The sequence below is a fragment of the Labrus bergylta genome, chromosome 8, assembly GCF_963930695.1.
Source record: "Labrus bergylta chromosome 8, fLabBer1.1, whole genome shotgun sequence".
Classification (NCBI taxonomy): Eukaryota; Metazoa; Chordata; class Actinopteri; order Labriformes; family Labridae; genus Labrus; species Labrus bergylta.
This window is the reverse complement of record NC_089202.1, coordinates 30,507,480-30,524,342: the sequence shown is the minus strand read 5'-3', so window position 1 is coordinate 30,524,342 and position 16,863 is coordinate 30,507,480. Positions and strand designations below refer to the sequence as shown.

At 43.5% G+C, this 16,863-nt stretch overlaps 1 protein-coding gene across 1 annotated transcript; it reads right to left on the bottom strand.

Annotated features, from left to right (window-relative positions):
• Positions 1–264: 264 nt before the first annotated feature.
• On the bottom strand, positions 265–15,358 carry tp53inp1 (tumor protein p53 inducible nuclear protein 1). Its single transcript, XM_029281341.2, has 4 exons — positions 15,103–15,358; positions 11,157–11,538; positions 6,261–6,798; positions 265–5,383 (listed from the first exon to the last, which is right to left on the bottom strand). Exons 2-4 carry the CDS (start codon positions 11,281–11,283, stop codon positions 5,161–5,163), a joined length of 888 nt encoding a protein of 295 aa, XP_029137174.2. The 5' UTR covers positions 11,284–11,538; positions 15,103–15,358; the 3' UTR covers positions 265–5,160.
• Between the last annotated feature and the right edge of the window lie 1,505 nt (positions 15,359–16,863).

The following is a 16,863-nucleotide window of genomic DNA, read 5'->3' as shown; positions in this document are numbered from 1 at the left end:
CGATTATTTTGATTATTTTCAGAGTCGAATGATGACACTTCCAATCCATCTGGACACATTTTGTCTTAAGGGAAGATGACACCGAACAAAAAGAAGTCAAATGTAAACACTGCGGAAAAATGGTTTGCTATAAATGCAAGTTATTTATTTTCTGCTGTTTTAAAGAAGTTCATTTCTACTTTAAAACTAAAATGTGTTGTTTTCATTTGAAGCGATGCTTTGATTTCAGTTTGAAATATTCAATAAATAACCAGGTGTCAGATGGAGATTTGTGTATGAAAACATTTATTGAAGGCTAATAAGAGATCACATGTATTAACTAATACAGTTTGAAAACAGATGACCCCCAATTGTAATTAGCTTTTTCTTTTGACATCAGAACAGAGTGACTTGATCTGTCGAACATCCAAAAAACACAAAGAAGGAGACCAGTTATTATGTCGATAAATAAAAACCCTAACGAATCCTACACCTTTTTTTTCTTTTTGGCAAAGTGCTGTATTATTCCAGTAAACTACACAACAAAACAAAAAATAAAATAAAAAGAGGCTAACACTTGGTGAAAAATAGAAATGCCACAAAATATTCTTCACACTGTTATTTCAAAACAAACGAGGAGAAAACAGGTGTTGCTACATCATTCTGTCTGGTTTGTTGAGTCATTATAAAATCTGTACACGGCGCTGGGCGGGCGACGTCCTCCGAGTGGTGCATAGTTGGTTTCTGATGTCTGTTTGTGTGTGTGTGTGTGTGTGTGTGTGTGTGTGTGTGGGGGGGGGGGGTCGGGGGAGGGGGGGTTCTTTCATTACGTCCACTCGGGACGTAAAACAAAAAGGGAGTTCAAGTTCTTCATTGATGCATTGTCATTATAAACATTTCAACCTGGAAGGCACGTGATCCACAAATTTCAAGGCATTGAACAAAAACATTAAAAATCCCTGTTAGTCTGAAGATGGAGAGATGAACTGAGGACACAACGTGGACAATAAAAACAGTTTTTTTGAAAAAGGCTCCTGACAGCAGGAGGAGCAGACGTCGCCTCGCTCCTCCGATCCCTTCTGTCTTTAAGTTTCGCCTTCTTTTTTTTTTTTAAACATCGTATAGTAACACAAATAATAAAGTCCACCGGAGCAGAAAGAGAGAGAGACATTCGAGAAGTAAAAGAAGAGCTTAAATACACCAGAGAGAACCACTCGACTATATATCATATACCATTATGTACAGCGAGTCGTGCGGACGCCTAACAAACATGTGTTAGTGCCTTCTTAATAACGCTACCGTCCACAGAATCAAACGGAACCACACTGCAAAACACACCAAACCCATCGATTACAAGTGACTGCTGAGTGTTCACACTGACGGCGTCCAATCACTGAGCATCTTCTTCAGCCATTCAGGATGAAGGACGCAGCCGATAAAACACGTTTTTAAGAATATTCCTTAAAGAAAAAACGACAACGCGTGAAGGTCTAGCCTCTCACATCAAGAGGAAACATCAGCACATAGTGGCAGATTTTTATCAGACGGCTCCAGAAAAGTAAATGTAATAGTGCTTTGTTGTGGTTCAAAGGGGAGGACACGTCATCAGAGAGGCGTTCTCGCTCTCTCCACAACTCCACCAGTTTCCACTTATCACTCAATAGGTATAGTTGTAAATTTCCTCCAGGTGCATGCTGGGAAATAATCTCGAAAGGAATCTTTTAGCTGCTTTCACACATGCACAAAACTCCTCAAAGACTCTCCCAAGGTAACACGATCAGGAGGATTTCAAGAGTGCAGGATGTGAAAACAGCTCAAGGTTCAATTTGTTATATGGAAGCTCATGTCTGCCAAGAAAGAAAAAAAAAGATCTATGAAAAGTAAGAAATCGTTTCCCTGAAGTTAGTCAATCTGAAACTGAAACTTAACAAACTCTGAACTGTTTTAACTCACAAATATCAGACGAGGAGTCGCTCTAATGAGATTTAATCAAACACGTGCTCACTCATGTCAGTGAAGGTCTCGTAGAACAAAACGCACTTCATGAAGAAAGCTGTTTCTCTGATCTCAGAACAGCAGAAGGAAGAGCACAGTGTAAAAAACTCTTCAGGTGCACGACCGCAAAACGACGACTAGCAAACAGAAAAGTGAGCGCACTCAAACAATCCTTTAAAGCGAACGCTGATGAAACACGTCCGCATTTTATCTCTTTCCAGATGATACAAACATTAAAGGACGCGGAGTGTGCTGACTTCTTGTTTCTCTGGATTAACGACATGATTATCTAAGAAATGTAGATCTTTTCCTGAGAGACAATCCGCTTCATTCAGAGAAACAGATCCGTTTTTTTTTTTCATAATGAAGTTGTAAATTTTCTCATTTGTTTTTTCTTTTCCTGGCAGCCGCTGGCCTCCGTACACTTCAGTCACTTTCTGTATGATGGATGCTATCTCTCCCCCTGCAGTGTGGCGACGCGGCTCGGGCTCCACGTTCCCCGATACAGCGGACGCTTTAATCGGAGCGCCGCGGCCGAGAGCTTCAACTAACACTCATCATGTTAAACAACAACAAAGAATAATAAAGAACAACAGAACGTTAATATGAAACTAGTGAAGGGTTAAAGATTGTTGCTACTTTTTTGGTTTAAATATTTTAACAGTTTTAGCAAATGTAACTAAAGTTAACATGAAAAACAAAAGAGTTTTAAAAACCATGTTCGGTACATTTGAAACAAAATATAAACAACAATAATAATAAAAATTTTAAAAAAGACCAACAGCTTCTCTCTCTTCCTTGATGGATTTCCAACAGTCGACCGAGAGCGTCAAGAGTTCATGTTCACAGTCCAGAAAAAACCAAAGCAAAGAAGTCGATTATTCCTCTCAAAACATTTTCAAGAAGGGGGGGAAAAAAGCTCGCCGGGACGGAGCTGGAAAAGTCCGAGCACGCACAAAGATTCATCAGCCGTCAAGTAAATCTGCATTTGTCCTAAAAAGAGTAAAGGTGATTGGTTGTGACCCTGAGAAGTGGACTGCAGATTCATTTTTAAGAAACAAACAAAATAATAATTATTATAACAACAACAAAATCTTTTTCCATTTTCTTTTTTTTCCCACCGTCGTCGTCGTCGTCACGGCAACACAACTCTACAACCATGCAACAGAACGCACGCTAACAGAACGCACACATACCTAAGCAAAGAACCAGAGACGCAGATATACCAACTTCATACTGATATGTAATTTTGTTTTTTTCTTTTCAAAAAAATATTTTGGAAGTTTTTTTTTCTTTAAATACATTTTCTTCTTTTACATTTCTATTCATGTCGAAAGCTACCGTTAAAACAAGGCTTTTAGTGATATTCAACCCAGTAAATTTTACAGTCTTTTTTCTTTCTTTTTTTTTTTTTTTTAAGCTTTTCAGAAAAATATTGTGAAAAGTACTGAATTACAGAGTCAGAGGCAGGTTCAGGCGGCGGAGCAGGACGCTGCAAAATGTGAGAGAGACAAACTGTGAGGCGGGAAAGTAACCCTGTGGAGGGGAGGGGGAGGGGGGGGGCGTCTATCTGTAAGTGTGGTCAACAATCTCAACGGAAACAGAGAACATAACGGCGAGGCAGCTACAGTACAGGTTTCAGGATGGAATCAGACACGACTCTAAATTTGACGCCTCCGTCGTTCGGTGACTACAGCTGACATTTTCACAGCAAAATAATCTGAATGCAGCACGTTCATGTTCATGCTCGGGTAGTGTTTGCCAAAATGTGAAAAGGACACATTTTTTTATGTAAGTGTAAAAAGGAAGTGTAGTTGCAAAGTGTTTGTATGTGTTGCTACTTTAGAAACAAAGAGGTTTCTCTGCATGAAATGACATGAAGACAAACGATTACACAAGTTCTCTTCTGCAGCGTACTACAGAGGTTTAGCATTGCACTGAAACAGATTAAATAAAAGAGGATGGTAAATGTTTAAGTAGAGATATCCCAAGTTTAAGTCTTTTAAGTGGGTGTACTCCAACATAACTACATTTCCCATAATGCAACAGCTTTGTAACAGCCTCACTGGCGGCACCTTTTTCAGCCTCCTCACCCCCCGATTTTTGTGACGCAGATTTTTGTTTGATCTAAATGTCTTATCTCCAAACTGAAGCTGAAGATGACCTGAAGATAACCATGATGACATCACGGTGACATCATCAGGACGCAACACGAGCCCCTAGAGTGCTGAAAACAATCGTCGAGCAGCTGTTTGTACAGCGAGAGTACAAAAACAGGATGCAGACTTTGACGGGTCAATGTCCCTTTGATTGACCGGCTCTCGTGTTGCAGCTGCTCAAAGGCATTCTGGGAAATGTAGGCATTAATATATACACACAAGGCAAGAAATAGATTGCTGATTCTAACATTTTTGGGGTTCTTGAGGGATTTTTCCTCCACAGTTTGTCTCTCCAGTACGACGACTCATCGTTTCATGACTCTGCGTTTCTACTGGCAACTTTTTGAGCGACCACCGCAACACTCCTGCACTGATTAAATGGCACCATTGTGCTGCTGCACTGTACATGTTCAAGTGATTCGGGATCTGAAATGTCTCCTGATGCCGAGTTGCTCAGAAAGTTGCCAGATCCCACCAGCTGTGACATCACTATGACATCATCCTGCAACCCGCTGAACCTGCCGCTGAATAAAGTGACCTACAGCATTGATTCTACACATCAAGTTGTCCATAAGGAAAGAAGAAGAAGAAGAAGAAAGAGGAGGAGAGCAGAGGAGGACGTAACCGTGACAACGCCTCTACTCTGTGATTGGACACAAACTGGTCCAGCGGAGGGGAGGATGAAAAACGAGGACAAAAAGGAGGAGGATGACCTTTTCTTTTTCTCATCCCTTCTTTTCAGCATCAATGGGGAGGAGGGTTGATGAAGAGGAGGAGGAGGGGGGGAGGGGGGAATTTTCTCCCACTGGCCACTTGAGCTGATATAATGGTCAGCCATTTCCCCTTATTTTCACCGTCCAATCAGATTAAAGAACAGACTGGGGTGTGATTAATGGCTGATGTTGCTGGTGTTGTTTTTTAAAAAAAAAAAACAGAAGAAGAGATCAGGTGACGGGGCCAGTGTACGTTTCCCATAATGCTCAGAGGGTGATGATGATGATGAAGGTCGAGCTGTCAAGACGCCTCATCAGAAGTTGAGGTGTCTCTGGTTGGGCTGGTGCAGGTGCACGGTGCCGGCCTTCGGGGGGCGCAGCAGGTTGTGGCGTCTCAGGGCGTTACGGGACAGCGGTTGGGTGCGTTGGGCGGCGTTGCCGGCACGTGGCTGCAGGAGGCCGGGTCGGGCGGAGAGAGCGGCGGCGTAGCAGGCGGAGTGGAGGCTGGAGCGACGCTGGACGGCCGCTACATCCTGCCTGCAGGGGGCGGCAAAAACAGAAAACACAGATATTACTGAGGGCTCAAGATAAACCAGATCTGCTTCCTGTGAGTGTGTGAAATATGGTTATAATGAAGAGTTGATCGTGCTGCGGCCCTGTGCATCAACATGTCATGTTTTATTTTGAGCTCGGCTGGTAAAGAGTTGGTAATGTCTGTAATTTGGTCATTTTTGCAGAAACTGTTCTGGGGCAGAATATTTGTGATTAACAAATCATCCATAACAATGTACTCCATTTCATTATTTTTTATTTAATACGGACAGTAATAATTTTGCAACATTTTGTATTAAAGTTTTTTTATTTTGTATTATTAAATTTTACTTTTTTCCCCCCTTATTTTATAAATGTGTATGTGCATGTGTAAATCATTTCCGCCAGTTAAAAAAATAAAAATGAAAACTTGGCTTTGTTGAGATTTTTTTTTTGACCTTTAAAGTCGAAAAAATCTCATAATAAAGTCATCATTATGAGATAAAAAGTCAGAATAATGAGATAAAAAGTCGATATATGAGATAAAAAGTAGAAATTATGAGATAAAAAGTCATAATTATGACATTCAAGGATGCATCGCGGTCACATTGAAGACTACATTCAATGAATGTACATACAGGCCCCTGGAGCAGAAGTCAAGGAATAAACCACTTGAGCATGGGACATGATAAACAAAGAGAAAAGTTTGATCTTTATCTCATAATTTTGACTTTTTATCTCATAATTATCTCAACAAAGCCAAATTTCTTTTTTTTTTTAACTGCAAAATGGGCTTCCATATAATTGTGTGTCTTGGATTTTTTTTTAAAACTCAATAAACATTTTTAAAAAAAAAACATATCACGTTCTCTTCTACGCGTACCTGTGACGGGGGCCGTCCAGACTGCGTCTGCCCTTCTCCTTCCCCCCCGACGCCGTCTGGGCGGGGGGCATGTTTCCAGGCAACAGGCCCTGCAGCTCCAGGTCGAGGGAGCGCGGCAGGGCGTCGAGGGTGAGTCTGGGGGGGCTGTGGTGGGCGTAGACGGACATGCTGGGGTGTTCGATCAGCAGGTTCTCCAGGGGGCTGGTCTCCAGGAGGATGGGCTTGCTGCCCCTCCCGGTGAAGCAGGGAGGGGGGGTGACGAACCAGCTCTCCTCCAGGGAGCAGGCGTCCAGACGCAGGAACCCGCTCTCGCCTTCATCCTCCTCCTCCTCCTCCTCCTCCTCCTCCTCCGGCCCTCCGTCAGGGTCGGTGTCGGCCGTGGAGTTGAGGGAGGTGCAGGAAGCGTAGCGGATGGGGGGGCTGGCCATGGGGGAGGGGATCATCACCAGGTCTTCATCATCGTTGTCATCCTCCTCTTCCTCAGGACCGGCGGTGGAGCGAGAGAGGCCGTCGGCACACTGAGCGGAGCAGGCTTCAGCTGAGGGACGCAAACAAATCAGATTCAACGGTTTGATTCACTGAAGGTCGCTTTAAACTTTGTTCTTCTTGTTCAGTCGATTCAAGACTTTCTCTGATGAGTAAGTGCTTTTAAGTTTTGTGTTTCAAACACAGTGAAATATGTGTTTTTGTAACTTTTCTTTTCATTCCTGGACATAATAAATCCTTTACCCTCATTCTTAGATGTCATTTTATTGGCTTTCTTTAGAGCAGCTGCTGTTTGTTTCAACCCAGACACAGGTGTTTGCCCAGCAGAGGGCGCTGTGTCCTGTCTGTACAGTGGCAGCAGCGAGTCTCTCAAGATGTAAACAATCATTTGGATGATGCTGAGCAGCCACAGAGCCGCAGCAGGCCTGACAGCTCAGCATCACATGTTCCACTGAAAGCTCTTCCTGCTGCACGCATGTTTGTGTTAGCATGCTGCTAAACACGTCTCCCTCTAACAGAGCTGTTTAATCTGCACACAAACACCTGATCCCTCCACACTGTCTCCTCTGCACGGAGCTGCAGAAACAAACCGCCGCACTTATTTTTATGTATACTCATAAATCATCTCGTTCCAACATCCCGCTCTGCTGCACGTGCAGCCCTGCTGTTTACCAAAAAACAGGAGGCGAGCCAGAGTCCGGGAGTCAGGCTGTTGTTTTGATCCAACATCAGCAGCGTCTAATGATTCACAGAGACACAGGAAGTTATGAGGTGAAGAGGCAACAGGATCTCAGGCTGGCAGACTGGAAACTAAAAATAACCTCGGTGCGGACTAAGCAGACGTCTCTGTTTGATTTCAGTTCTGTTTCAGGGACCTGCTGATTTTCTCCAGCAACTTTTAAAAACATGTCAGTTTTATTTAGCTTCACAATCTGACTGGATCAGGAAAACTTTAGTACGAGCAAAAATTAAGGAAGAATCCCCCTGAAGGAGAAAGATGATGTGTGCAGAATAAAACAACAATGCTGCATTCAAGTGCTTTAAAAAAAGCTCAAATTTTCAAACGTGAGAAGTCTTTTTCTTTTTTTCAACTCGTGTGTGTTTGTGAGCTTGTAAATCATAATGTGGGAACAAGACAAGCTCAAGCACATGCCTGTGTTTTCATGAGCTTAAATGTTGAAATGCAAAACCATGAAGATGATATGTTTCCATTAAGGAGTAAGGAGCAGATCTACACAGTACTTTGTAAAAGCAAATACAACATAACAAGTTACAACAAAGCACAAAAATAACGTGCAATAAGTGAATTTATTAAAGGTTTTGAGCATCCAGCCAATGACTGCTGTGTCTGCAGTGTTTGTGTTTAATATGAACCCTGCATGTCGGGGAACAACATTTTTCTGTTTTCCCCCCGACATCATCTTAAAGCAGGGTTTACAGTGTGGATGCTCAGGGGATATTAAAGGAGTAAGGATGTGGACATAAACTTAGAATATGGATCCATGTTGGCATGTTAGATTTTTTTTACTTTCCAAAGCTGCTGCAGTGAGCGGAAAAATGAAGTTGCCACCGTCATCAGCTGTTCCTCCCTGACCTCTGACCTCTGCACTCTCACTGTTGACTGTATCCATTCAACCCTCTTCCCCCCCCCCCGGCATGTGAGCCAGTGTTTTGGATCTCATCTCCACACGTGGCCTCAGCTCCATCCTCACCCGGGTGGACTTCACAGAGGAATCCTTGTTTACCCACAAACAGGCCAGAGAGGCTGCTGACTCAGCGCCCGCCAGCTGATCTGCACACACTCTATCCTCTCACCAGCTGAACTCTTCCTGCAGAGGCTGCGGGCGCCTCGAGAAAAACGAGGAGCTCAGGTATCGGCTGCACAACACGTCGGCGCGGCGGGGAGCAAGCGCTGTTGTCAGGCAGCGTTTGGGACGATTTGGCAGGCGGTGTGACGGGGTTAATGAGGTCGCTGTGGATTATGAAGGAACCAGCTGACCTCCTGCACAACTCTCCTTTGTGAGACACCCAGAGCACACTAACAGCTGATCTCACCTGCTATTTCTCAAACTTTATAACATGCAGGCTGAGAGTTTAAACAGTTTAATCTCCCAAACTCCCAAAATCAAGCATGAACATTTAAGGGTATTAAATATGTATCTGCAACTGGTAGCACTTGTTAATGAATCCTTTTCTCTGCCTCCCTTAATGATTTGATGAAACCTCAGACGACTAAACGGTCCAGCAGCTTGCAGGCAGCTTCACACCTTGACACATTCCAGAACACAGACATGCAGCTCTGTTTATGCTTCACTGGCCGTCTGCGTGTTAACACCTGAGCAGCTGCTGTGCACAGCTCACAAAGTTAGTGCTGCATGGGGGACGTCTGCAGGACGACCGAAGCCTGAGCTTTGAAGTCGGGCTTCACTTTCATCCCGGATAATTTCATTTCATTAGTCTTTATATAATCACTTAAATTGAAAGCCATATTTGCAATAACAGGATTTTTAAAATAAAAAAAAGCAGTTTTACCATTTCAAGAAGAGGAGCATGTTCTTTACTGTTGCACAGCTGCATGGTTATTATGCAACATGCACAGGTTTCTAACCACTGGATGGAAATTTGTTGTCGCTTTCACAACGTTTTGATGCAGTCTGATGAAGATGATGACGGCTACCCTCTGATTCATTGTTCCCAACTTAGTGATGAAACATGTTGCAAACAGGTTTCATGAAAACATCCAAAACTGAGGATGAACTGGGAGTTATCGGTAACAGGAACGCTTCGTTTGTCATAAAATTGAAGAATATTATTGCACAAGTTTCTCTCATAAGGCAGAGGAGGTCCAGGTCTGCACTCCCTCCCGCACATCACTTTGGATAAAAGCGTGAAACATAAATTGAAGAATTGTAGTTCGTCTCTGTGTGGTTTTTTTCAGTAACTTTGGGGCAGACTTCTTTACTGTGTTTTAAAGGGTTAAGGTCATGTTGACAAAGATTTTCTCTTGATTTGAGGACAGTTTACAGCCTAACATATGGATAAAATAAATAACTAAATGTACTGGTTTAAAAAGGATCAACATACAGGATGCAACGTTTCACCTGAGCTGTGATTTTAGAGTCCTGTTATTGTGACTTTTCATGCAGAAATCTGTATATTTATGGTTCAGTTTGTGGCAGCAGCTTAAACACGGGATGACTTGAAGAGATGTGAAGGTGTCTGAGAGAAAAGCTGTTCTATAAGAGTGAGACGTTTTCATCTGGTTACAAACTGAAGGTTTAAATATATCGAGCTTCTCTTCACACTGCCAACAAATCGTCTGAAAATCCCCCCTGCAGCCGAGCTCAGCAAGAACGGTTTGTACCTCCAGAAACACAACCCTGCATCCAGGTGTGTGTGTGTGTGTGTGTGTGTGTGTGTGTGTGTGTGTGTGTGTGTGTGTGTGTGTGTGTGTGTGTGTTTGTGTGTGTGTAGCTCTGTGCCCATACAAGTCCTCCAGAGTTTATTTTTACCTCCTCTGGTGCTTTTGTTTGACCAGGTTGACTACCATAAACTGCCTGATGCCTCTCTCTCTCTCTCTCTGCACCCCCCCCCCCTCTCCCAGCCTGAAGTGGCAATGCAGCCAGCCTGCCTCTGCAACCCCCCCCCCCCCCCCCTCCTTCCCCTCCCCCCTGAAATATTCACACGGCTGTGGAATCGGAGACGGTCAAGTTGAGTCAAGTCTGTCTGCTGGTGAACGCTGGGACAAACCAGAGCTGAGCTGAACCTGCAGTGTGTCAGGTTACTGTGTACAGTGTGTGTGTGTGTGTGTGTGTGACTTGCTGAACTTGTCGTGTCTGTTTTGACTGGTGCTATGTTTTTATATCTCAGACAGCTCATGTGAAGCAGACATTAAAAGAGTCTAAAGCGATCCAGTATCTGTCTCTGCGTCTCTAAATCCTCCCTCTGAGTTTGACTGAATGATCTGAGGATGTGGATGCAGGCGGCTCAAAGTGAAGAAACAAAGAAAGACGAGCTGTCATCGAGTTGACTCAATCAGCAGGCGTGCTGTCTCTGAACAAACTGCATAAGTCTGTTTACTTTTAACTTCATGTTTCAGAGGAGTTCATATGTGGTTACAGGTTTTTAGCCTGCAGCGTGTGCAGACAAAGTAAAGCCTTTAAATTAAAGCATATTTGGGTGATTAAGGGTCTTTCAGGTTGTTGCTCCTGCTGCTGCGCCCGTCAGGAGGGGAGGACTCAGTGAGAGGGGGGACGGCTCTGGGTCTAAGTCGAGGGTTAGAGCTGAAACCAAAACCCGCTGACTCATCTTTTAGAGTCTTTTTTAAACCAGCTGTCCGTGCCTTGTCATTTCATATTTTACAGTTTTAACCACACATGGGATTCTTTGTTTTACTCTGAGTCCACTCACCCAGGTAGTTGACCAGGATCCAGTCTTCGTCGTCCTCCTCTTCCTCTTTTCCGTCTCCTGGTCGGTTTCCTCGGCTCAGCTCCTCCATGTTGTCCCCGAACAGAGCACTGGCGAACCTCTGGAACATCCCGGGACGTCCTTCGGGGGCCTGAGGCTGAGGGAGGGGCCGAGGGGGGCGCGTGGCTCGGGGCGACGGCGGGGAGGCGTGGCGCGCACTTTGGTCATCAGCTGCGGGGTTAACGGCAGGGAGAAGGCTCCGGAAAGGTGCTAAAGTGCATCAATAAGCTGTGGTCGTGGATCATCTGAGGAGCAGCAGACACAGGCTGGACATCTCTCGGCGTCGGGGGTCGGTTTGACGAGTGCAAAACAAACAAAACGAGCCCTGAGAGGAGAGAGAGGGGAGGTGTCATCACTGCTGGATGTCAAAATGAAGTGTTTTAAAATGATGCAAACTCTGAACCACAGCACCCAAAAGTACCAAAGCTTTAAAAAACAACATCTATTTCATAAGTCAGGTGCATAAGAGAGGAAGGATACCATCTAAAATTGCAAGAAAACTCCATCACATTTCTTTAACTACACAAATACATCTGCAAAATTTCAGTTCAAGAACTACAGACACAGTGCAGAAGTTTGTTTGCAAGTTTTGATCATTAAAAACAAGACATTACACAAAATTAGGACCTCAAAACTTCCATTTCTTTTTCCTGTGGTATCAAAACAGGTTTGGTTTTTAGGATTACTTGTCAAACTTTTAAATTCTACACAACGACTCTGATTTAAAGTCAAGTCACGAGTCAACTTCCTTTCAAAGATGTTTTTAAGAGTGTCCAGTCTCCTTTAAATTCAGTTTTATATCAAAGAAGCAACTGTTCTTTAAATCAATTTATTTTTTAATCTTAAAGCTGCCAAGTTAACATATTTGCCAATAGGGGGCAGTGTCCTCTGTTATCACCTTGTAAAGTTGTTATTGTGAACTTTGAGACTGTGTACAAAGAGTGGACGTCGCCTCTGGGTCTGAAAAGTGAAGCCAAAGCGGGAGTGCCTTTAATCTGCATTCCTTCTTATGGCCAGCAGGGGGAGATGCTTAACATTTGGATGTTTGAAAGGATGCTGTTGTTTTTTTGGGGATAAAAATCCTGTCCTATGCTTCTTTTTTGTTAGCCACTGAGAGCTGCTGAATAACATCACAAATACCACGAGTTACAGATTGTTAATGAAGAACACACTAACATAGATTAGCTGCCTGCGCCTGTCCAGCTGCTTCCTTTTACCCTAATAGGGTCGCTTGTGGTTCGGTTTTTGGTCACCACCTCTTAAGGTCAAGATTTAGTTCATGAGCTAACCTTTAAAACAGCTTCAGCTCTAACCCTGCAGACTGACAGTTCATCTCTTTGACACACATACACATGCTCGCTTCATGAGCTCGCATGAGGCTGTAAAATGAGGCGGGATTTATTTTTCCTGTCAGGCCTGATGGAGGCGAGCAGCAGCTGCACCTTCCTCGTTTATCGAGCTGATGCAGAGAGGAGCTGCCCTGTCCTGTGTTTGACTCAACAGTAAATAAAGAGATCTGCTGTGTTTGGAGGGGGGAGGGGGGGGTTACACACACAGCTGGCTGGCAGCCGGTCTGCTGCTCTGAGAACAGTCTTTCAGGAAAGGAAAAGTAACCGTCGACAGAGAAAGAAATGATCAGTGTCGCTGTCTGGCTGCAGCTGCTGTATAAAAGGGGAGGGAGGCTACTTTTGGCACAAATAAACGTGGATTAAAGCCAAGTCTGCAACGACCCAACTCACACTTTAAGCCTACTGTTCCCCTGCTTTCTGCTTCTTAGGCTACATGCAACCCTCTGATTGGTGGAAAAGTGGAACAAAAAAACCCTGCAGACACTACTCAGGGCTGAAGTGTGATGCAAATGGAGCAGGGTTTTTCTTTGTTCATCCATAGTTTTGTAAATCACTTGTAATACACACTTATTCTTTACAGTTCACTGTGAAATCTGCACAATAAAAAAAATATACATTTAACTGCAAACTATTCGACCACTAATTTTCTTGCTCTTCCTTGAGAAAAAAAAACAACCACACTTTTGTGTTTTCTGTTTCTTTAATTTGCAACCTTTCTGTACAATTTACATTTACACCAGTAAATTCCACAAACCCTCAACTAGGAGGCCTACATTATTACAACAATTTATTTTAACCAAATTGGTCATAACACCTCAAGAATGAGCGATTTATTTAAAAAAAGTTAAATGTCGAATTTTTTCCACCAGCACTTGAACGCACCAGCATTCGAAGCGAATTAAACATCTTCGACTGTGATGCGTTTAAGCCTCCCGAAGCGGCTCGTATTTTTCGGTTTCCTTATATTTTCACACGTAAACAGCGCCATTTTTTTTTTCGCTTAAAATAACGCCCGAGTCCGTGTTTAGTAAACACCGAGCAGCTGTGAAGGAGAGACGGACAGTCAGAGGTTTTAACTGAAACTGACACACCGACAACAACAACAAACAGCGGCAGCAGCAGGCTGATAATCTGCTGCACCTGTTCCTCATCCTCCCTATCACGACACATCAGGGAGAAACACTAAATATGGAAGTCTTCTGCTCATCATCATAATGAAGCACAACACAAAGGAGGGCTGGTTTTGATCTGCGGTCGAAGGAGTGACCGAGTCTGTTTAACGACCCCGCCATCATTACATCTATTACATCACACCGCGTTTCTTATTCATCCATAACATGGAGGTCATGAACGATGCTCTCAGTACTTAAATGTAATGTATGCAGAGCCTGCTGGATTATAAACGACCGACAATGATCAGGGATTTACAGAAGCAAACCAACATAACAAATAAAACAAACAAGAGCTGCCTAATTAGCGAATGGAAATAATATTGTATTTTTCTTTATATTAATATTAATCTGACTGGATGAGGATGCAAAGGTAACGATTGTCATCCATCACAGTGTTAACACATTTGGGGGAAATCGGTAAATCTCCTCTGAACGACATTTAAAGTGTATTCGATAAGTGTAAAAAGTCCCCAAAAAAATAAATATATTCGACTAAAAATGAAACAAAATCAAGGATTGGGCGCAAATTCCTTTTTTTCTTGAATTAAAATGAGTGCATGTCGAGCTTTTTTCCTGAGACATTTCTTAAAAGTAACGATGAGGCCCACAATCGATTAATCTGCAGGTTGTTTGTTATCGATTAACCGTTTAGTTTGGTCGTCAAAAACATATTGACAAACGGCCCCGGAGCTCCAGGTGACGTATTCAGGTTGTTTTGTTCGATCAAACACCCGAGCAGCCGAATCCTCGTTTAGAAAAAGCTGAAAACTCGACATGTGTGACCTTTTTATTGATAAAAACACCACTTGTTTGTGTTTTTATTGTTTGGTTGTGACCTCTGAGGTCTCACTAATCTATCGGCTTTCTATTTCAGCGCGGATATGATTCAGCAGATTGTCAGTGGGACAGAAAAAAAAAGGCAAACTGGTCCCATTACAAAGTGGAGCAGCAGCAGCAGCCTGTGTGTTGGGTACAAAAACGAAGGGGAGGGACTGTAACTCTACACCGACAGGGCAGGACTGCAGAGCCTGTTTAACTTTAATCTCCTGAAATATATTTTGATCCTTTTTTCCAGAATAGCATCAGACCTAACTTGTTTTTAGTCGAGAGAAAACACGAAGTTCTGCAGGGCGAAACCAGCTCCAGTTTCTACAACCAGCCTGGAGAGATGACGCAAATTGTGCGGAGTGAAGCCGGATGAAAAAGCATCAGAAACACGAAATAACGCGATGTTCCTCAGTGATGTGTGTCTGTTTCTTAAAGTAGGAAGTCTCTCTACTTGAATGTCGATGACAAAGTGGTTTGAATCCGACAACAGGAGGCCCGGGAGCCCGAGGATGATCGCCGAGAAGAAAACAAAGAACTCACCTGCGGCACAGACAAGATGATGTAAACGCTTCAAATCGAGATTAAAATCCTTGAAAACTGAGGTAGACGAGTTTCTTTTCGAAAAATAGAAAAACTAGAGGTTTCTTCGCGGAAGAAATAAAATATAAAAAAAGGTTAATTTAAGGACTGAACATCGGGAGTCACAGTGTTTCTTTCTTCTTTCTTTCTTTTTTTCTTTCCTTCAGTCCGTTTCCTCTTCAGTCCCCCGACTGCTCCTTCTTTTGTTGTTGTTGTGGAGCTCCAACAGCTGATCGCACTGACGTCACCGAGCGCAGCCTATTGGAGGGGACGGGTCTGGAGCAGCTCGGCCAATCAGAAGGCGTCTCTCAGGCTGTCACTAACCCACGTGACGCCCCCAGGCTCCTCCCCTTGTTCTCCGGAGAAGGGCATGACTGGGCAAAGTGCTCCGGGGTTTTGGGAGGGGACAGCAGAGGGCTATATGTGGGATTTGTTTCCCCTTAAAAAACAGCTCATTACATAAACAGGCCCGACATCCGGGTCAGCTGCAGGGGCTTCCTGTTTTCTAAGTATCCACACCCAGAGGAACATCTGAAATGTCGTAAAGTAATCGCAGATAAATAAAACAATAAGCAGAACCAACAGCTGCTGAACATAAACAATAAACAACAACAACAGTATGTTAGAAGAAGTAATCCAGCCTATAAGTAGAAGTTGCATTGAGGCCAGTGATTCCCAAAGTGGGGGCTCTGGACCCCTGTGGAGGGCCCGGAGTTATGACAGGAGGGGCCCCACCATGGCTTAACAAAAGCACTGCACACAGGTTTTCACCACAAAGCAAAGCAAAGCAAAGCAAAGCACTTTCTGAGCGAGGACTCACATGTGAGAGTGTCAGGTTACACCATCACTTTTTAATTTCTTCCTCTTTAACAGCGGCTCGTTGGTTTGTTGTCACGCTGAAGTCGCTGTTCTGCGGTTTTTGAAGCCAGTGTTTGAGATCAATTCTAAAAATGTAGGAATGTGTCAACAAAGAGAGTGACTGCAGTGTGTTCAGTGTGTGTCTGTCACACTACAGACTGAGCTACTGCCGCCCCATTACATTTTTAAAATCCAGATTAATCACTAAATTAAAAAAGTTAATCTTGATTAATCTAATTTTTCATTGCCTGTTTAATAATTATATTTTTTAGCTTTTAAAAATAAAACTTGCTAGGCTTTTATTTTGAAGTTTTGTACTGTCTTAACTCCTGTTTGAATTCAGCCCTGCTTTTATTTTGAAATAAAGTAAGGATCTTCTGGTAGATGGGACAAGAAGTTAGGCACAGAAACAGGAAGTGGTTATGGATCACAAACTAAAGTCAAACAGCTCAGAAATGTTTGGCCGGCCTGCTCCCGAGGAACATATCCTCTGTACATGAGGCGCACGCACTAACCACTAGGCCACCAACGCCCCTCCAAAATAACGTTTTCTCAAGCAGCAAGAAGGACCAGAGGAGAACAGTTTGTTAATAAAACACAGTCGTACATGCTGAAGGTAAAAGTTGTTAAAGATCTAATGAGGTTTGGTCAAAGAACCGACACACAAAGACAAAACACTAAATCCAGATATCTGGGTCAGCGTTTTGGTAATCTGACCCCGTCTGCTTTTAAAGGGGGACATAGGGTACCCAGCCTTCACCCCCGCACCTCCCTCCCCTCAGTTTTAGCTGAGTCTCCCCCTCCCACTGCCCTCCATTCAATCCATAATCTGGAATCAAAGCTCCAGACAAAAGGCTGATGAAC